A 17,883-nucleotide genomic window follows, 5' to 3' on the forward strand; every position below is an offset into this window, starting at 1 on the left:
CAAATCACGTGGCGGGCTTATCAAGTTTTGCACTTGGGCCTGACATAAGTGCGGTGAGATCCCTAACACATATTAATATGGTGTGGCGGGACAGCATTCCAGGGAACGAACGGGATACCGTACCTGCACTTCCCTTTTGTGTGAGAGAAAAAAAAAAAAAAACTTGTAAAATTGTTGCACATCAAGGGATACATTAATAATCGTTTTCGAAAAAGACTAATCGATCAATGGACCAATTACCCAAAAAACTTGAGGCGAAGAAAAGCAAAAGTGTTAGGCCTGCCTAATTTATTTCCAAACATGAAATTAGGTTATCTGAATCCCTGTTTAGTACCAGAAAAAATTCACATAGTAACAAACCTTGTTCGAACATTACCAAAATTCTTTGATTTCTTTCAATTCTAGGATTTCAATTCTAGCGTTAACATTATTTTCGCTCAAAACAATGTGCAATGTACGTACTTAGTACATAGTAGATATCCAGAAATAAGTACAGTGTAAATCTAGTGCCTTTACTAGCTAGCGGATGTTAGGCACAGACACGAGACATTTGAATTCGTTGTTAGTCTTACTAACAAGTTTAAACCCTAGGCTATCCTTGTAGTGTTATCAATCCCGAATTTGGGCTATTAACGAAATGATAATCGGGAAAAGAAAAAAAATACACCGATCTATAACAGTGTGCAGCAAACCAGCAACCTCCAAGAACCTTCATGGAAAATTCATCGCTGATAATTGAGACGACATTGATCAAATGGTTCATGATCAACTTTCCACAGCAAATGCACTTTAATGGAAGCCCATCACATTTGAGGTAAACCCAAGAAGCTGCTTTGCACCTTCACCAAATGCTGTTAGGTAATTTCTTTGCAACTTTCACTTGGCCTTTTGTTCTGATCAACTAGTTGCATGATCATATCCAATTGGAGAGTACGATTTCAGTTAAAAAATGATTCTTTCTAGGCTCACCTCAATGATCGGGACCATTCATTTTGTTTAGCTCTCGGAAGAACATCAAGAATACCCAAAAATCAAGTCGATTGTATATCATTTTATACGAGTTTGGAACACGTTTATTTTGCAGAAAATAAGATTTTATATATCATTTGATATGAGTTTGGAACATATTTATTTTGCAAGAAAAAAGATTGTAACACCGGTTCTAAACCAATTTCAACCATTTTTTGCAATATAAATTTATTCTGAAATCATATCAACTTATATGCGATCAACTTGATTTTGGCATATTTGATGCTCTCAATGAGCCAAAAAAATAAACGGACCCGGTCATTGAGATGGGCTCGTAAAAAACCTTTTTCAGGCTGAAATGATTATCTCTAATATTCCATCAGCTCCCAATTGGGTAATGATCTGGCTTCTGTTATGGGGCCTACTACTCTCTAACATGACCATTAAGTGTTCTTTAATTATTTGAGGGACAAAACCAGGATTCGTAAATGCGGGGGGCCAAACGATGAAGAACAAAATTTTGAAATTTCAAGATTCAGGAATCTAATAGTTAGTTGGTTTAGGTTTTGAGGGAGGTTTTTTGGATAATGTGTGAAAAGAGATAGAAAGAGATATGAGATTAAAAATTGAAAAAAAAAACTTATGGCATACCATGTGCAGAGAGAAAATTTGGATTTTGGGACCAAAAACGAACACATTCTTAAAGAATTTAAATGTTTAAATGACGTACAATACAAACTACAATATTTAGGTGTTTTTAATAAACAAAAAATAACTAATATTAATATTAAATCTTAAAATAAAATAAAATAACCCGAAACCATGAGGGGCGTGGCCCCCTATGCCATAACCTAAATCCGTCTCTGGTTTGTGTGCGAAAAACATATGACAAGGAAGAGAGTTATATAGCATAAATTCAACATAGGAAACTGAGTGAAAAGTACTATTTTGTCATAAGTACATATCGTCTATCTGTACTCATGACAGAATAACATTTTTTACCCAAATTCAACATTATCTATACTTATGACAGAATAACACTTTCCACTCAGTTTCCTATGTTGAATTTCGACTATTTGTATTTACGACAGAATAGTACTTTCCACTCAGCTTCCTATGATGAATTTCTGTTATATATATCTCTTCCTTGTCATGTGTTTTTCGCACACAAACTAGTTCTCCAATGGCACTAGCCAGCATTGCCAAGGGATCCAAATGGCTCTTCAACAAGAGTCTCAAGCTAAGCCTTCCTCACCTCCATCATCCAAAACCTAATACTCCAACACCCGTACATTCTCTCCTCCCACCAGAAGCCAGCACAAACGACGAGTTCCGACTAGTTTTTCGCTACCTGGACACCGATGGCAATGGCAAAATTTCGAGCGATGAACTCCAGGCCTACTTCGCGTCAATGGGTGAGTCCATGTCGAGCGACGAGGCACAAAGGGTTGTAACCGAATTCGATGAAGACGGAGACAATTTATTAGAATTCGCGGAATTCGTTAAGCTAATGGAAAGAGAGAGCGAGGGGGAAGATGATGATATTAAGAGGGCTTTTGAGATGTTTGAAGTTGAAAAGGGTAGTGGTTGCATTACGCCAAGAGGGCTGCAGCAAGTTTTGAATCGCTTGGGGAAAGAGAAATCTGGTGAAGATTGTGAGGCCATGATTCGAGCCTTTGATCTTGATGGCAATGGAGTTCTTGATTTCTATGAATTCAACAAGATGATGACCCCAAGGGCTTGAATCTCATGCTTAATTGTATGTGTTTGTAATTCTTCGCAATGCAAGTATCGTTAATTATTAAATAAGATCATGGGTTTCTTTTGGACATTTGCTCTCCTCAAAGATTCTAAAAGATGTAAATTGTGACTAATAGATCGATTAAAATTGTTTGCTCATACATTAAACTCACTTAATTGTGGAAATGTACTTCAGATCGATGTAGTTATGGTTTAAGCAGGCACCTTTTCATGGAATGAGGAGTCTCTCATGTGACGATCACTCATGGGATCCTTAGTGGGACTCATCAGATCTTATCTTATTTGACGATTTTCCAGTAGTCCATTTTGTAAGTATCAATATGTATGCGCATCATTCTTTGAAGAAAAAAAATCATGTTATCCGTGTTAAGCTAGAGTGGGCCCCTCGTACCGGTATGTGCACAATTAGTTCCCATTTTGGTCGGTGTCCATGGCTTTTTCGATATAAACTTCAGATAAAATCATGGCCAACAAGTATAACAAACGAGGGCAAAAGTTGGAACCAGAGGATTCAGATATCAATTGATGTTGCTAATAGACTCAACTACCATCACAGTTCCACAAAGCCAATGTATGAGCGCAAGGATGTTGAGAGCAGTAAGGTGCTAGTACTTGACGATATCTCAGGGGTGAAAATCGCCAATTTTACACTTGCAAAAACAGAAAGTGAAGGAGAGATATAGTTCATCGACGGTTGTTGCATGGACTAGATGTTTCGCGCCTGAGTATGTACAAACAAGGGTTGTGACTCCTACTATTGATGTTTATGCTTCTGGAGTTGTGAATGTTGGAATTGGTCACGGGAATGGAAGCGGCGATTGCAAATGAAGGTCGGGAATTGCTGCTTTCCACGGTAGTAGGTTCGACGATGGAGGTAGAAGATGAATCTGAGATGATGGAGGTAGAAGATGAATCTGAGATGGGTTCGATGATTGATCCGAGGCTTTTCAGAAATGGACAAACGTAACATGCAATGAGTTGTGAGATTATGTTGTTTGATGAAAGATCCATAAAGTGGGCTGATCATGGCTGCTACGATGGTGAAGATTCGAGTCGAGTTACAGAATGTCTCAAAACTATTAACCAGAAGAGTAAATAGAACGGATATCAATCGAAAAACAATGAATGATTTTATTAATTTTCTTTCAATGTATGTAAAAGGACTGCATCTACAATTTGTAGAAATCAAAAAAAAAAAGTTCTATAACTACTCTATTGCATTTTAACGTAAAGAGGCCAAACTTCACTCAGTCATTGCAATCACAAGGGTCGTTCAAATCCAGACCAAAAACTTTAATAAGGAAAACCTCCTGTAAGCCGAATGTGGTCCAGGGTCATCCGGAGACCATATTTGAGGACAGCATGGTTACCAGCTCTAAACCCGTTTCCGTAAACCGGAGACGCGTCTGATTCAATCTGGTGTTTGAAAAAATCCCCTAGTTTCCTCTCGAACGGAGATCTTGTCCCCTGCTTCGATGATCTTGAAACAGAAGCGGATGATGAGGTTGATGCACCGTTGCTGCCTGATGTGGACATGATCTGAGATTCTAACCACAAGTGAGCTAATACCTGACAGATACCTTCTTCGACATCTTGGCTTAGTGTTCGGTAACCTTACATGCAAGTACAAACCGTATATCAGCACTTCAGAAAATATAACAAGTATTGCGAAAACTTAGAAATCTCATATTCATATGTGTAACGCTAAGCTACCAATCTTTAGGTTGTGGTTTCAGATCTGAGGAAAGCTACTTTGTGCATGCGACGCCAAAGGGTAGTTCTGTACCCAATCTACCCTCTCAGACACTTGTTAATGGCTATTTTCTGGCCATGCGTTTTTCTCTCTCAATTATATGATATATGCAGAATTCATCAACCAAGTTTCTAGAAGGAAGTAACAAAGATCATGAAACCAAAGTTCTGAATACCGTTACGGACAGGGTACCGGTTTTCTTATTGGTATGGTACGTACCGGTACCAGTCAAGTACCGGGTACCGTTTCGGATTTACCGCAACTACAATTATATATAATTATAACTCAATTTTTTTCCATACTATGTAATTCATTCTATAATAAAAATATACATAAGACAATAAAATTCACATAATTTCCTCTTCCCAACAAACTTAGAAATCCATTTCTTCTCTTCCTTTTTTTAATCGAAAAATTACTCCACTTCCATTCTCAAACCATGTACTGTAAACCACTGGTTTTGTACACATAAAAGAAAATCCACAGCTTTAACTTTTCGGAAGTTTTCCCAATCCAACTAACTCTCTCTCTCTCTCTCTCTTTCTCTCTCTCTCTCTCTCGCCCCTCAGACAAATGAAAAACCCAGATGAACACCCGCCTGAGGCTTCCTCTCTCTCTTATACTTACAGTCTTACACCACTCCATTTTCCTTAACCGGTGGGAAGATCTAATTTCATCACCCTTCCCTTTTATTCTCCCAGTGGGTTGTATTCTGTATTATTGAGAGGAATTCCAATGGAAAGATCTATGTAAGTAATCACTTCCAGCCATGGTCGATCCTAGGATAAGCTGGAGAACACCACGAGGAGCCACTTTTTGTTCCGATCTCCTCTTTTCTCTTTTTTTTTTTTTTTTCCTTCTATTTCTCCATTTTCTCCAGCCATGGTCCTGTTTTGCAAAATTTCAGCCGAAATCGCCGGTAATATCATCTCGGCCGGTATTTTCCGGTAAGGTCCGGTATTGGAACCGAAACGGTATTAGAGGGTTACGGTATCGTTTTTCTGTCAAACCGGTACGTACCGGCCGGTACGGAACGGTATTCATAACTGTGCATGAAACTGACTTTTCTTTGTCGTTTCAAGATAAGCAGGGATCTTGGTCATCAACATGAATAGTGTCCTTTTTAAGAATAATGCGAGATTTTCTTTAGTTAAGAAAAAGAACAAACATTGTTGTCGTTCTAATGCAGTAATGAATCAAAATGGGGCTCTATACTAAAAGCCAACAAAATAAACTTGGCATTGCAATGAAACATTCGAAAAGTTACATGCATGCTATGAGGAAGCACCTTGAAGTCGAAGCCATGCGTGCATCATCTCGTGGGCTAGGATAGAACCAGTCAGCAACCTGTATGAGGAGAGTTTGAGAGTCATAGAAAAACAAAATCTCAGCGGTATAAGGATGATAAAGTGAAGAGGTCGGCTCCACATCTGATGCTCGATGTATCATTGTTTGATACCAAGAGGCCAAGATTGACACTACCACCAGATGCTGAAGTCAAATGCAGTAGTTATGAATTTGCCTTGCCAAGAGAAAATCTCTCACCAGTCTCCACTATATCGGCAAAACTTCCAATATACACAATCACTCTAATAAAATCTCACAGAGCAAGAGAATCTGTCAAGTATCCTTTATTTCATAAATTCTTCTCAATCTTGCACGTAAACCTATTTTTGGAATTCCCTCGTATTGTAAAGCAGGACCACTGCTGATATACCGCAACTGTGGTACTTGAACATATATGTTAACCTCTATGTTAATGGATAAAACGTGCTCTACAAATACTTCGGTATCCTTCATACATGAATTTTCACTACCTATATCACCAGCAATTACTTCAAATTCTAGCTCCATGAAATGGCATCCTAAGGATTTATTCCTTCGTCCGTGTCACGCAGGAAATGTTTCCGTCACCACAAGTATTCTCTGAACATGATCGGAATCAGAAATAACCAAACTCAGATCAACATTTATAACCCCAAAACAAACTTGTGCTTGCATATTACCAACCCTTCTTCATTTCTTATCATTAGTTATCAAGATTGTTCAAAGTGGCATCACTGCGAAATATGCATGTTAACATCTCATTGTGATGCATATATTCTTTTCTTCACGTCCGTTGAAAAAGACTGAGAAGTTGCCAACCACTCAAGTCTTATAAAATTTAACAGCACGAGAGAGAGAGAGAGAGAGAGAGAGAGAGTACCTAGGAAGGCCATATAAAATCAGGATTGCAGTCACCTCACAACGACGGATGAGTTTATAAGGCTCAGTTATCATATTCATGACCCTGTTTCCTGCCCCAATTTTTGGGCGCCTCAAAATCTGCTCATGCAACGATAATATACAAGAAAATGGGCTATTGATCATGACAAACTCACTGGTTATATGGAAAGGAAGAAACATAAATGACACAAACTGGCAAAACATCCTTACAGTGCTAACAGTTTGCTCCTCGGAAAGGCAGAGTCCTCTGGTCTCAGGCATGTGATGATGGCCCTGGCCAAGAGAAAGAACCACTGTAAGCTTTTTGGCACTGCAAAAGATTAATTCACCCAAGAGAAACAAGAAATCCAACAAACTATCATTAGTCATTCGACTATGAATTTGCCTTACACTCTTTTCACCATCCATGGCTTCATTCAATGCTTGCCTCTCCACCAAGAGTAGGGGAACCTGCTGCTCCACTTTCATATTCAATCCTTCATAAAATTCTTGTATATCAAGATAGAGGGGTTGGCACTGATTAGTGTCCATGATTGCAGAGTCCAGACACTCAAGACAGAGCTTTCGACCGTCCTCCAGTGCAACATATTTTGTTTCCCTTGGCTGCATATGAAGAGCAAAATCAACATTTATTCTGAAAAGACATGATTGAGTAGGCTTTTCTTGGACAGCATGAAGGGGTATGTGTGGTTGTCTGGAATGCAGATCCACGAGTTGGCATCCAAACCCAATATGGCATCAAGAAAATACTGGGGAAGTATCAAATAACTTTACCAACTCACATGTTCGGACATCCTCACAATATCTCTTGGAATGGAGAGTTCATTGTTATTCCAAAGGCTCGTTCAGTCATATATAGAGAAGAAACACTCAAATTCTCAGTAACTATAAAAACTTTCTGATAATAGTGTGACTTTAGCTATGGATTGAATGTACATTATCTACCCATTTATAGTAAATTTGTTATCAGGAATACATACTTTAGTTTAGTACTATGCTTATATAGACGTCTTTAATAAGGAGAGACGTATTAGTATTTCCTTTCAGATAATTTATCGACACATTGATCATCGTCAAGTTCTAATGTAAAATGAACAAACCGTTGGGATGAGCATGCACATTCACGCTCTTGAATAGTTAATTATTGAGTAGTTTTTTCCTAAGTAATCTCAATCTGTATGGCCACTCAGACTGACTTCTGTGCTTTAATTTGACAGGAAGGGAATAAAATCCCTTTCTTTCTGATACAAATAAGGTACACACACTAGAAATTAAAATTTAGCAAGAATGAAAAAGGGAATCACAGGGAATGGGATTGAGATGCCCCTTCGCACACGTGTAATTTAAGTTAAACTAACCTCCATTCGCTCACAGCTACAGCACCGAGGAGTCCCGTCATGTTCATGAAAGGGGCAGTACTTCTGGACCCAGAAAGGATGTGCTCTATATTCTATAAGACCAGCAGCGTTTGTTGGTATCTGAAAAAAAAAAAGAAGTCATAAAACTTCTAAAGGACCAGTACAAATTGATAAGAAATGGAACTTCTACAGGACCAGTACAAATTGATAAGAAATGGAACTTGAAAGATAAGTATATTAGTTTCACACTACAAAAGACGCCAATTCACAAAACCTTTTAGTGTTTCCGAGATTTCTTTACATAAGATGGACCTAGGTGCCCAGGTTAGAATAGTGGTTAAAATGTCCAAGACACGCAATACTTGAAGTCGAAGATGTTTAAGACATCGCAACACATTCGCCTAACCGAAACCCAGGCAAAATTTTGCATGACATTTAAAGCTATGTTAGACCAACTATAAAGTAGCCTTGTGGAGGATATGGGCTTGCTGAGTTTATTTAGAACGATATTGGATTATATTTACCTGGTATCATCATTATAAATTGGTTAAGAGTTTGGCTAATCCAACTCTAGGCGTTCTCGGCATTTTTAATGTGAGCAAAGCGTGAAGGCCCCATTGCAACAAGAAGCTAACATTTGGGTTGAAAAATTTGTCCACTTATAAGAAAGCTTCCCTGGATTTCTCTAGTCTCCAGAAGCCAAATAGAGGAGCATGGCAGAGAATTTGTCCAACCCAAAGAAAAAAGAAGAAACAATTGTCCTTTCCAGGACATGTTGCCGCAGTTGTTTAGCCTACAGATTGAAGGCATGTGTGCCATGATACCACCTGCTCCAAGGAACTAGGGCAACGATTGAATTTCAAGGTAATCCACCCGGATACTTGGGTTAGTATGTGACCCCAGAAACAGGATTTTGATCTCAGGATAGTATTTGATGCCAAAACAGGATTTTTGATCTCTTCATTTAACATCCCTCAACCTTTTTCAGAGACATCAAAATGACGGGGGGTTATTTGATTGTGTTCGAAATTACAGTTACTTTTTTCTGGCTTTAAAAGGGGAATAAAGTCATGGAAGAAAGGAAAACAGTCCAGCTGCTTTTTTTCCCTTTTAAGTTCCAACTATAATCCATATGATTAAAGCTCAAGTAGATTTCACAAGAATGTACAACAACAATTCTGGCCAGTGGCCACCACAACATACAATTTTTTTTTCATATATTTAAAGCTCTGTAATTTGAAACAGCAAAGTACTAGAAAATATATGGACATCAATTCATTGCTTTGTATGATATGACATTCAAAGGAACGAACATGTACTCCACGTTGTGTTTCGGAAAGAAAACATTATTGACATGGCCACAAAAAATCTCAGCATGATTCAGTCCAAAGAAGAAAAACAACAATTTTGATGCAGTAAATGTTGCACTGTGAAGAATTAAAATTTTCCCACTGGCACTAGAACCTGATTATGCAAGATAGAATCAACAGGTTACTTCTTGACACTTGAAAGATACTTACAAAATGTTTGCAAACGTCGCATTTTGGGTGATAGTTCTCCTTGTAGCAAAACTTGTGATAAGGATAATTCCCAGACAGCGAAAACTACAGAAGAAGCAATATGCAAAAACCTCAGCACCACAAAATCACAGGAATTATTATTCTACATCAGTTATCGACTAGTAAAGTACACTGATGGTTCAACGTTAAATCAGAATAGAACTACAGTATTTTGGCAGCATAGACAGTAGTTTTTGTACCTCATAATCACAAATTGGTTGGTTGCAGGCATGGCATCTGAAACATTCTGGATGCCAAACTGCATTCATGCAATTGAGAAATCTTCCGTAACCAATCTCAGTGTTACAACCAGCACATACTCTATCACAAAGAAAAAGAAGAGAAAACATAGCTTGATTACATTGACAGTAAGTCATCGTCCAAATGACAACTGGTGCATCTGACCTCAGTAGTTGTTTTAGGTTACATAGCTAATTATGCTATAAGGCACTGCAACAGGAAGTTTATGCACTGTACTACTGACCCATAGTCAATAACTTACATTTACCACATTCATGGGGTTAGAATAGAAACTGAAAAACCAGAAAACACAAAGCATATTTATCACAGTTGTACACACAGGACAAGGAGATGAAGTTTTTTAACTGTTCTTGTAGAAGTGTAACGTGAACAAAATCTTTTATCTTATTCAATATTGTAACAATAGAGCAATTTCAAAAATGAAATTTTACCAAAAGTCGATCAAATAAGCCTCCCTAAAGTATTATTGACAGGAAGGATCGTACCTGACCCCTGTTGAATAGGGGTAAGACATAGGTTGATAAATATTTCCATTCCCATTCCAACTCCCACTGCCACTGCCACTCACATTCCCATTTCCATTTCCATTCGCATTTCCACGGCCATTTCCATTTCCATTCGCATTTCCACGGCCATGGCCATGGCCATTGCCATTTCCAGGTCCATATCGTGGTGGAGATTCAATGTTCCAGCTTTCCTGTAGAGCTTTGGCAATTTGTTCATCTTCTTTCAATTGGGATTCATAATCTGGACAGTAATATGAGGAACTTAATCTCACAATGCAGGATATAGGCCAAGGAAACAGAATCACTATATTTCATATATGCTTAATCCCACAATGCAGAAAATATACTCGAAGCACAGATCTGAGAAAATTGAATTGCTACATTTCGTATATGCTTAATTACCACCATCAGGCAAGTCCAAAAGGCAAAGCTCTTACACTTTGTGAAATCTATTGAGAAAAACCAACACAAGTAAAGCAAGGAAGTCAAGGATAACTCCAAACATAGAACTACATATTAAAGTACCATGGACACTGTCTCTTGTAATGATCTATATCGTTAGCCTGTCTCTTTGTACCAACTATAAAATTCTACCAACCCTATTATTCCAAAAGGCAATTATGAGTCCAGACTTGCAACTGATTTTACAAATATTTTCCCATGGCTATGAGTATGGTATTCGAGCAATTTGCAAGGGATATAACAAATTAGTTAACAGTGGTCGACGATTACTGGATGATGAACAACTTTGAAAATTCAAGACTCTTAATGATTACGTCGGACCCATAAAAGTAGATCATATCATTATCACCAAGAATTACTGTGTTTTCCCTGTCAACCCCATTACATAATTTCGCTATTACCAACCAACAATGAATGAGTTTCCACAAAATTTCTTGCATTAAGAGTTTAAAAGAAGTTATAGGACGACATAAAGTAGATCATGGTTTGCATTGGGATTGCTGCCCTATATTTTGAGAATGTATGTTTCTGCCAGGGAGCAATGCATAGGGATATTGTGCCTCTAAAGTTAAACTAAATCCTTACATGAACATTGCACAAAAAGGAAATCACTTTTTCCACTTCTAGGCACGTCTAAGATTGGCAGCTAAACAAAATAAACTAGTTGACATATATTTCCACAACAACCTATAGTTTTAATTCAAGAAGCAAACATGGATATCGCATAGGAAAGTTTCACTCACCAACAACGTTTTTCCTTTTATGATCTTCTTCCAAAAGGGAGAGTGCAATGGCATGATCTATGTCTTCGGTCTCTGAACCCGCATCCTGTAGTCCCACAATCAAGTAGGTCAACATAGACGGAGCAAAAGAACTTGCAAACAACACTTAAATATGCCGCCATTTTACTAAAGGTATGAAGGCCAAAACGATGACTAAGAAAAGAATGATTTGACTTATCTCCTCGGCTCTTTCATTTGCCTTGAGATTAAACATGACAGAAAACTCTAAAATAGCTCAAAGAGATTGTTCAAAGTAGCAACTAAATTACCCCTGAAGTCGAAGGTTCATTCCCGACTGTTTCTTCTTCACTATATCTATCATTCCAGTCATATTGCCCCTCTGAAACTTTGTGGCTTGAGCCCTTGAAAATTTTGCTAAGCCAGCCCATAAGTCGAAATGCTATCTGTGTGTGATCAAGGAAGTTTTTATCTGCTCACACATCATTTTCAAACAACAGAAGCATCATGAATGAAATAAAATGCAGAAGGTCAGATTTTCTGATACGGCAATAATCCTCCCAAGTCACAACCATCACATTATATAGAAAAAACTTGAGAATTCGCAGCTAATCCTACATCAAATTTATCATATTGCAAAACATGTATTACGACTTACGAGGACAGACGACCGTTGAACTGTAAATTATATTGGAATTTCTGATTAAAATGCATGAACTAAAAGGTGACTTGTACATTGATTGAATCTGTTCTTACACAACGACAAGAACTTAAATATGTTCTTGTCAACTACGAGTTCCCATTACTTGTCCAAACGAGTGACAGTGTGCAATGTGAGAGGGGCCAATCACCATGAAAGTATCAACAAGATGAAGATGGTGTAAGCATCAAAATTTCAAAGGTACAGCTCTACTGGAATGACTCATCTCTCTCACACGGCATATTCAACAGAGATCACAATTAAACAAAACAAGGTAAACATGCAATTATCTCCTTTCAAATTGTTTTTGACGTAAAAGTCACAAGAAAGACAGGAAGGGTATCGCGAAAACTGAATGGACCCCAATTCACTATATGAAGATTACATCAGGAGAATTAACACAAAGTGTATGCAAATGTTAAATTCAACAACTGATCATCCAAACCAAAATTTATCCTCCACTATTAGCATATCAAACTACGAATCAAGATTTACAAGAATAACACCACAACAATTATCAACACTCGTAAAGAGGGACACCGATTAGACAAACCAGCCATAATGCTGCTTCCCAATATGCATCAGTTCCAACAACAAAATTGCTTTGAGAAGTCATCAAAAAGCTGTTATTTAGCTCATCTGAATATAAATAAGACCCCTAAAGACATAAAGAAAAAAATAAAGGAAAGAAAGAAAGATTCTTCCAGCTCATTGTGCCCCTAATATCCATAACAATTAACCTGTGGTTCCAGATTAATTAAAGATTAAAAGAGATTATTTTATTGGATGAGTGACTCACCTCAAAGCAGACCAAGAATCAGCAAGAATGGTGGGAAGCAGAAAAAACCCAGATCAGATAAGAACCTAATCAGCTCAAAAGCAACATCACCCACGACAATTCCAGCCGCGTAAAGATATTCTCAGCATACCCTTTTAATTTTCTTTCAATCCAAACAAGAATCTACCAAACCCAAAACACTACTATGGACTCCTCCTGAAATCTCTACGAAACCTCCTGGGTAAAATGTAAAGAGAGAGAAAAATCGCAGAGGCTGAGCAGATGGAGGGAGACTTGAAAATTACGCAAATTCAAAGGTCAAAGAAGGTGAAGACGTGGAAATCGGGAGGAGGAGTTGTTGTGTCGGGTTTAAAACGCGAAGGGCTTGAAGAAAGGAATATCAAACCGGGTTGGGTTGGGGGGGGGGGGGTTGGGGGGTTTGGGTGGTTTGAATATACTCCGTGTTTGAAAGTCTTACAAGGCATGTGGGCTTATGTGGCATGTGGTGTAGCTCATTAGTTAGTCAGGTTGTTTAGTAAATTTGCTTTCAAACAAATACTTTTATTTTCTATAGTTCGATTCTTGTGGTGAGATCGCAAGAAAGAAATTTTTGGCATATATCATAGTCTCTCTGTGAATGGCCTGCTTTCAATGGAATTGACGAAGAAATTAATCGAAGTGTACGTAAACGAACACAATCAATCAGTACAAAAAAATTGGCATGTGGGGTTTTCTTTTTTCTTTTTTTAATCCGTGCATGTGGGGCCGAATGAGCTCTTTATTGCAAAAAGACCCACAAAAGCTTCTCGAATAAAGAGTAAAAGCAAAGTCTATGAAACCGAGGAAGAGATCCAGTTGAAATTGGGAGAGAGAAAGGAACGAATTTTCTTGATTGAGGGGGAAAAATAAAAAAAGGAAAGAAAGAAGAAATTACGCTTCAACGATTGATTGATAAGATAAGGGTGTGTAGGGTGAGTTCCAGAACTCAAAATAAGTCCTTATTTTTTAAGAAGGCAATTTCAAGTTCAAAAATGAGGGACTTATTGAAATATAAAAATATGCACTATAGATTTTTTAAAAAAGCAATTTCAAGTTAAAAAATGAGGGACTTATTGAAATATAAAAATATGCACTATAGATCTTGTTTGAAAGATCTCGTTGAGATCTTTTATACGATGCAAAAAAAATTAAAAAATTATTTTTCATTTACATTATTTTTGAGTTTAAAAATGTAAAATAAGCTGCTTATTTTTTAAGAAGATTTCTGGAACTAGGCCGTGGTAGGCAGGCTCGCATTGATCGTTTCCAAGATCTTTCATCTTCTATTGAGTAATACTGTATATTCGATAGGTCCATTATAATACTCATATAATTGTAACTTAAGAAGAAATATAACGATGAAAACGATTAAATTTTTTTTTTTAGGAAATTGAAATCTACACTCCTTTTTTTCACATTTACACTCTTTTTTTTTTGTCTTCTAGCAAAAAAATTACATACACTTTCAACACTAAAATCCAAAAAAGGGAGTGTAAATGTCAAAAAATGGAGTGTAGATTTCAATTTCCTTTTTTTTATTCAAGCAATAGAATAGGCTCCGTTCCAGAACACCTTCTTAAAAAATAAGTACTTATTTCACATTTTCAAACTCAAAAATAATGTAAATGAAAAATAATTTTTCAATTTTTTTTGCACCATATTAAAGATCTCAATGAGATCTATCAAACAAGATCCATAGTGATAGAAAAATTATTTGCGTAAGCACATAATTTTTTAGCTTGAAATTGCCTTCTTAAAAAATAAGTACTTATTTATCGTTCCGGAACGGGGACAAGTATAAGAATTAGATGAAACTGAAAACAATTTCACAATTATTATGAGTCAAACTTAACTGCTGGCAATGTTAGGGGGAGAAGCAATACCAAGCAATTCTATAATTACTATAAATTCAATCCAACTATTAGTCGCATTAGTGGGAGAAATAATTCTAAGAAAATATGGGGAGAAGAATAACCACACGAAGATGAGAAGATTCGAACAGTTAAACTCGTAATAAAATACAAGAATCTTGACCAACTGAGCTAGTCCTAGTTGATAACGATTTAATAATGTACACAAAGTACTGATATATCACTATAACTATCAATTTATCATGTGGACATGACTTTTCTGTCATTAAGGATTCAACTTGAGGGAGTGCAAATTCACCCATTTTAGTCCCGACATCGGCTTTAATTTTGAAAATAAAAATATTTTATCACGTGGAGATGTTTATCGACATCGTCATCGAAAAGAATTGTCCTACGCGATCAAAATAAATTTAGATGTGTAAACTGGATTCCACGCAAAAAAAATTATTAGGTGGTTGTAAGGCACCATCACATGGTGCCATAACACCCTTCTCCGCCACACATTCCTAAGTTTCACAGAAACGTGTGTTGAAGGGGTGTTGGGTATCACGCGACAGGGCCGCAAAAGTATTGAATAATTACTCATTCCACGCACCCAAGCTAAACCCGATTTTTACATCTAATTTTCTTGAATAATGTACTTCTAGATGTTGGATTAAAATAATTTTTGGTGAAGATAAGCATCGTGACGTGGTCCGAAATACGAACGGTTTTGATTTTGATATTTTGAGCAAGCAATATAGGACTGACATGGGTGGATTGCACCCCTCAAGTTGGGCTTCAGATCCCAACTTAAAACTACCGAATACTTTTGGTGGGTTTACTATTAAAAAAAATGGTGAATTTTCCTTAAAAAGTTTGCCAATGGACTTTATACAAGTTTTTTTTTTTATTTGGACTTTTAATTGATGTATATAATGAGAATAATATATCTTAAAATTTGTGTTTTTGTATGTTTTCTTCCGATTAGACAACAAGGAAAACCTAGCCTTAAGTCACATAATCCTTTAAGTAGTCCCTCCGCTACTAACTTTGCGCCCGTGCTCTCATCCACGCTCTTGCAAAATTTTAATAGTTTGAGGTATTTCTAATTAAAAAAACAATATTTTTTGCTCGTGTTTCTGCTTGCACACACGAATTATGGGTCTTAAAATATGGAGTACTACATAGTACTACGTATTACTTTCTTTGTTGAGATGGACGACAAGATTGTGAACTGTTAACTGTAATCCAAATTCAAAAGTAGGGAGGATCCGATTCTTCTTGATCACCTCCACTCTCCTCTTCATTCCTCCTCCTCCTCTCTCTCTCTCCAATATCATCATCATATTTCTTCTTTTTGCAGGACAAAAATGGAGCGAAATGTCAAGGTAGGATATGTATTTTGCTTTCAATTTTTTTTTTTTTTTTTATCTTCGTATTTTGCTTTCTTTGGTTTTCAGATAAAACGAAGTGAACAAAGTAATTTGGGGACAACTCATTTACTAGTACTAATTTGAGGACGGAATTCTAAGAATTCATCGTTACAACTCTCCACCATACTCGCCAAATCCTTGAGACTCTTTACAAGCTTAACATTAAAAACCATTGTAGCAGAAATGACAAACATGTTCTTGGCAAAGTTCTGTTTCAAAAAAAAAAAAAAAGATGATTCACCATACACTCCCTTTCCAATAACCATGGAAAACATTTTGCAAAAGAAAACAAATGATAAACGACTATGAAATAAAAATAAAAATAAAAACATAAACAAGCAATTAGAAGACCGTACTTATTCTGGCAGAAGACAGTTTATCAACTCTTACCTTCCATGGTCAAAGTTAAAGAATACGAAAAATGCTCCAATGCAGGAGCCAAATTTGGCTTTCAAGTTGCAGAACATTCTAGATACTTTCAGAACCAAAATATCCAAGAACTCTCTATAATATTCTTGAACTTACCTTCCATGGTCAAAGTTAAAGAATACAAAAAATGCTCCAATGCAGGAGCCAAATTTGGCTTTCAAGTTGCAGAACATTCTAGATACTTTCAGAACCAAAATATCCAAGAACTCTCTATAATATTATTGAATGTATACTTTCAGAACCAAAATATCCAAGAACTCTCTATAATATTCTTGAACCATGGACAGTAAGCATTCTCGGGCAGGGAACACAAGGCTTCATGATGGAAACCTCCAAAGATGAATTGCGTCCGATAAGATCATCAACGATAGAAACCCCCAAAGATGAATTGTGTCCGATAAGAATATCAACGGTAACAGAGATAATGTCATACCGCCACAAGATCAAGAAGCTTTGCAACCAGTACTGGGCCGAGAAGCACCGGCCCAACCCTCACGCCGCCTGGGATAAGAGTTTTTTGATCTCATAGACCGGTTGGAGCACAGACTCGTCTCCAGCAACCCTATATGCTATTTGATTTAGAGGAAAGTCTACAATATACACCCCTTAAAAAATGTGTACCATATGCACCTATTGTATAATTCATTAATTACATTTTAGTGCATTTTATAACTTTTGTTCTAGAACTCATAAAATTTCAGCTGTATGATTCGTAACACTTTCATTATGATTCATAACATTTTGGTGCATCTCGTAACTTTTATACTAAAAAATCATAACTTTTTAGCATGGCCATGCAGGTTATATCAAATGACCCCTTTATTGGCGGTCGAATTGGAGAAGAGGAAATGAGCACTGTCTGCACTGAGTTCCTAGTTCCTAGACCATGCATGTTCTTTGGCAAGTAAGTTCTAGTGACTGTGTTTTTTCTTTTTCTTTCAAAATAATAGTTGACTCGATTTTTTTCCTTTTTTTTTTTGCAGCATAATTCCAAACGAGTGATATTTGACTCAAAATCTTCGTGTCCTTATGAGAGTTTGAGTGATTGACATTTTG

The 17,883-nt window shown here is 37.0% G+C and overlaps 2 protein-coding genes across 8 annotated transcripts; one reads left to right on the forward strand and one right to left on the reverse strand.

Annotated features, from left to right (window-relative positions):
• The first annotated feature begins 2,107 nt into the window (after nucleotides 1-2,107).
• Nucleotides 2,108-2,800, forward strand: LOC131331083 (probable calcium-binding protein CML41). The gene has a single exon (XM_058364914.1). It carries the CDS (start codon nucleotides 2,153-2,155, stop codon nucleotides 2,711-2,713), a length of 561 nt encoding a protein of 186 aa, XP_058220897.1. The 5' UTR covers nucleotides 2,108-2,152; the 3' UTR covers nucleotides 2,714-2,800.
• Nucleotides 2,801-3,837: 1,037 nt separating this feature from the next.
• LOC131331081 (protein DA1-like) lies at nucleotides 3,838-13,490 on the reverse strand. Of its 7 annotated transcripts, XM_058364905.1 has the most exons (13): nucleotides 13,095-13,487; nucleotides 12,849-12,934; nucleotides 11,907-12,041; nucleotides 11,599-11,683; nucleotides 10,373-10,634; nucleotides 9,827-9,947; nucleotides 9,588-9,671; nucleotides 8,068-8,187; nucleotides 7,100-7,312; nucleotides 6,920-6,982; nucleotides 6,690-6,808; nucleotides 5,772-5,830; nucleotides 3,838-4,343 (listed from the first exon to the last, which is right to left on the reverse strand). In XM_058364905.1, exons 2-13 carry the CDS (start codon nucleotides 12,909-12,911, stop codon nucleotides 4,024-4,026), a joined length of 1,644 nt encoding a protein of 547 aa, XP_058220888.1. In that variant the 5' UTR covers nucleotides 12,912-12,934; nucleotides 13,095-13,487; the 3' UTR covers nucleotides 3,838-4,023. The 7 variants fall into 7 exon arrangements, with proteins under 7 accessions (XP_058220888.1, XP_058220895.1, XP_058220893.1 ...); XM_058364912.1 differs by lacking the exon at nucleotides 7,100-7,312 and having other exon boundaries at nucleotides 13,095-13,490; XM_058364910.1 differs by lacking the exon at nucleotides 8,068-8,187 and having other exon boundaries at nucleotides 13,095-13,488.
• Nucleotides 13,491-17,883: the final 4,393 nt, after the last annotated feature.

Source organism: Rhododendron vialii, chromosome 6a (genome assembly GCF_030253575.1).
Source record: "Rhododendron vialii isolate Sample 1 chromosome 6a, ASM3025357v1".
Taxonomy (NCBI): domain Eukaryota; kingdom Viridiplantae; phylum Streptophyta; class Magnoliopsida; order Ericales; family Ericaceae; genus Rhododendron; species Rhododendron vialii.

Coding starts and splice junctions, on each gene's coding strand:
- LOC131331081 (XM_058364905.1), bottom strand. CDS start 12,911: ATGACTTCTCAAAGCAATTTTGTTGTTGGAACTGATGCATATTGGGAA. Junction 6,983..7,099: donor CCATGGATGGTGAAAAGAGT/GTAAGGCAAATT, acceptor TCTCTTGGCCAG/GGCCATCATCACATGCCTGA. Junction 4,344..5,771: donor CGCATGGCTTCGACTTCAAG/GTGCTTCCTCAT, acceptor CTTGCATGTAAG/GTTACCGAACACTAAGCCAA.
- LOC131331083 (XM_058364914.1), top strand. CDS start 2,153: ATGGCACTAGCCAGCATTGCCAAGGGATCCAAATGGCTCTTCAACAAG.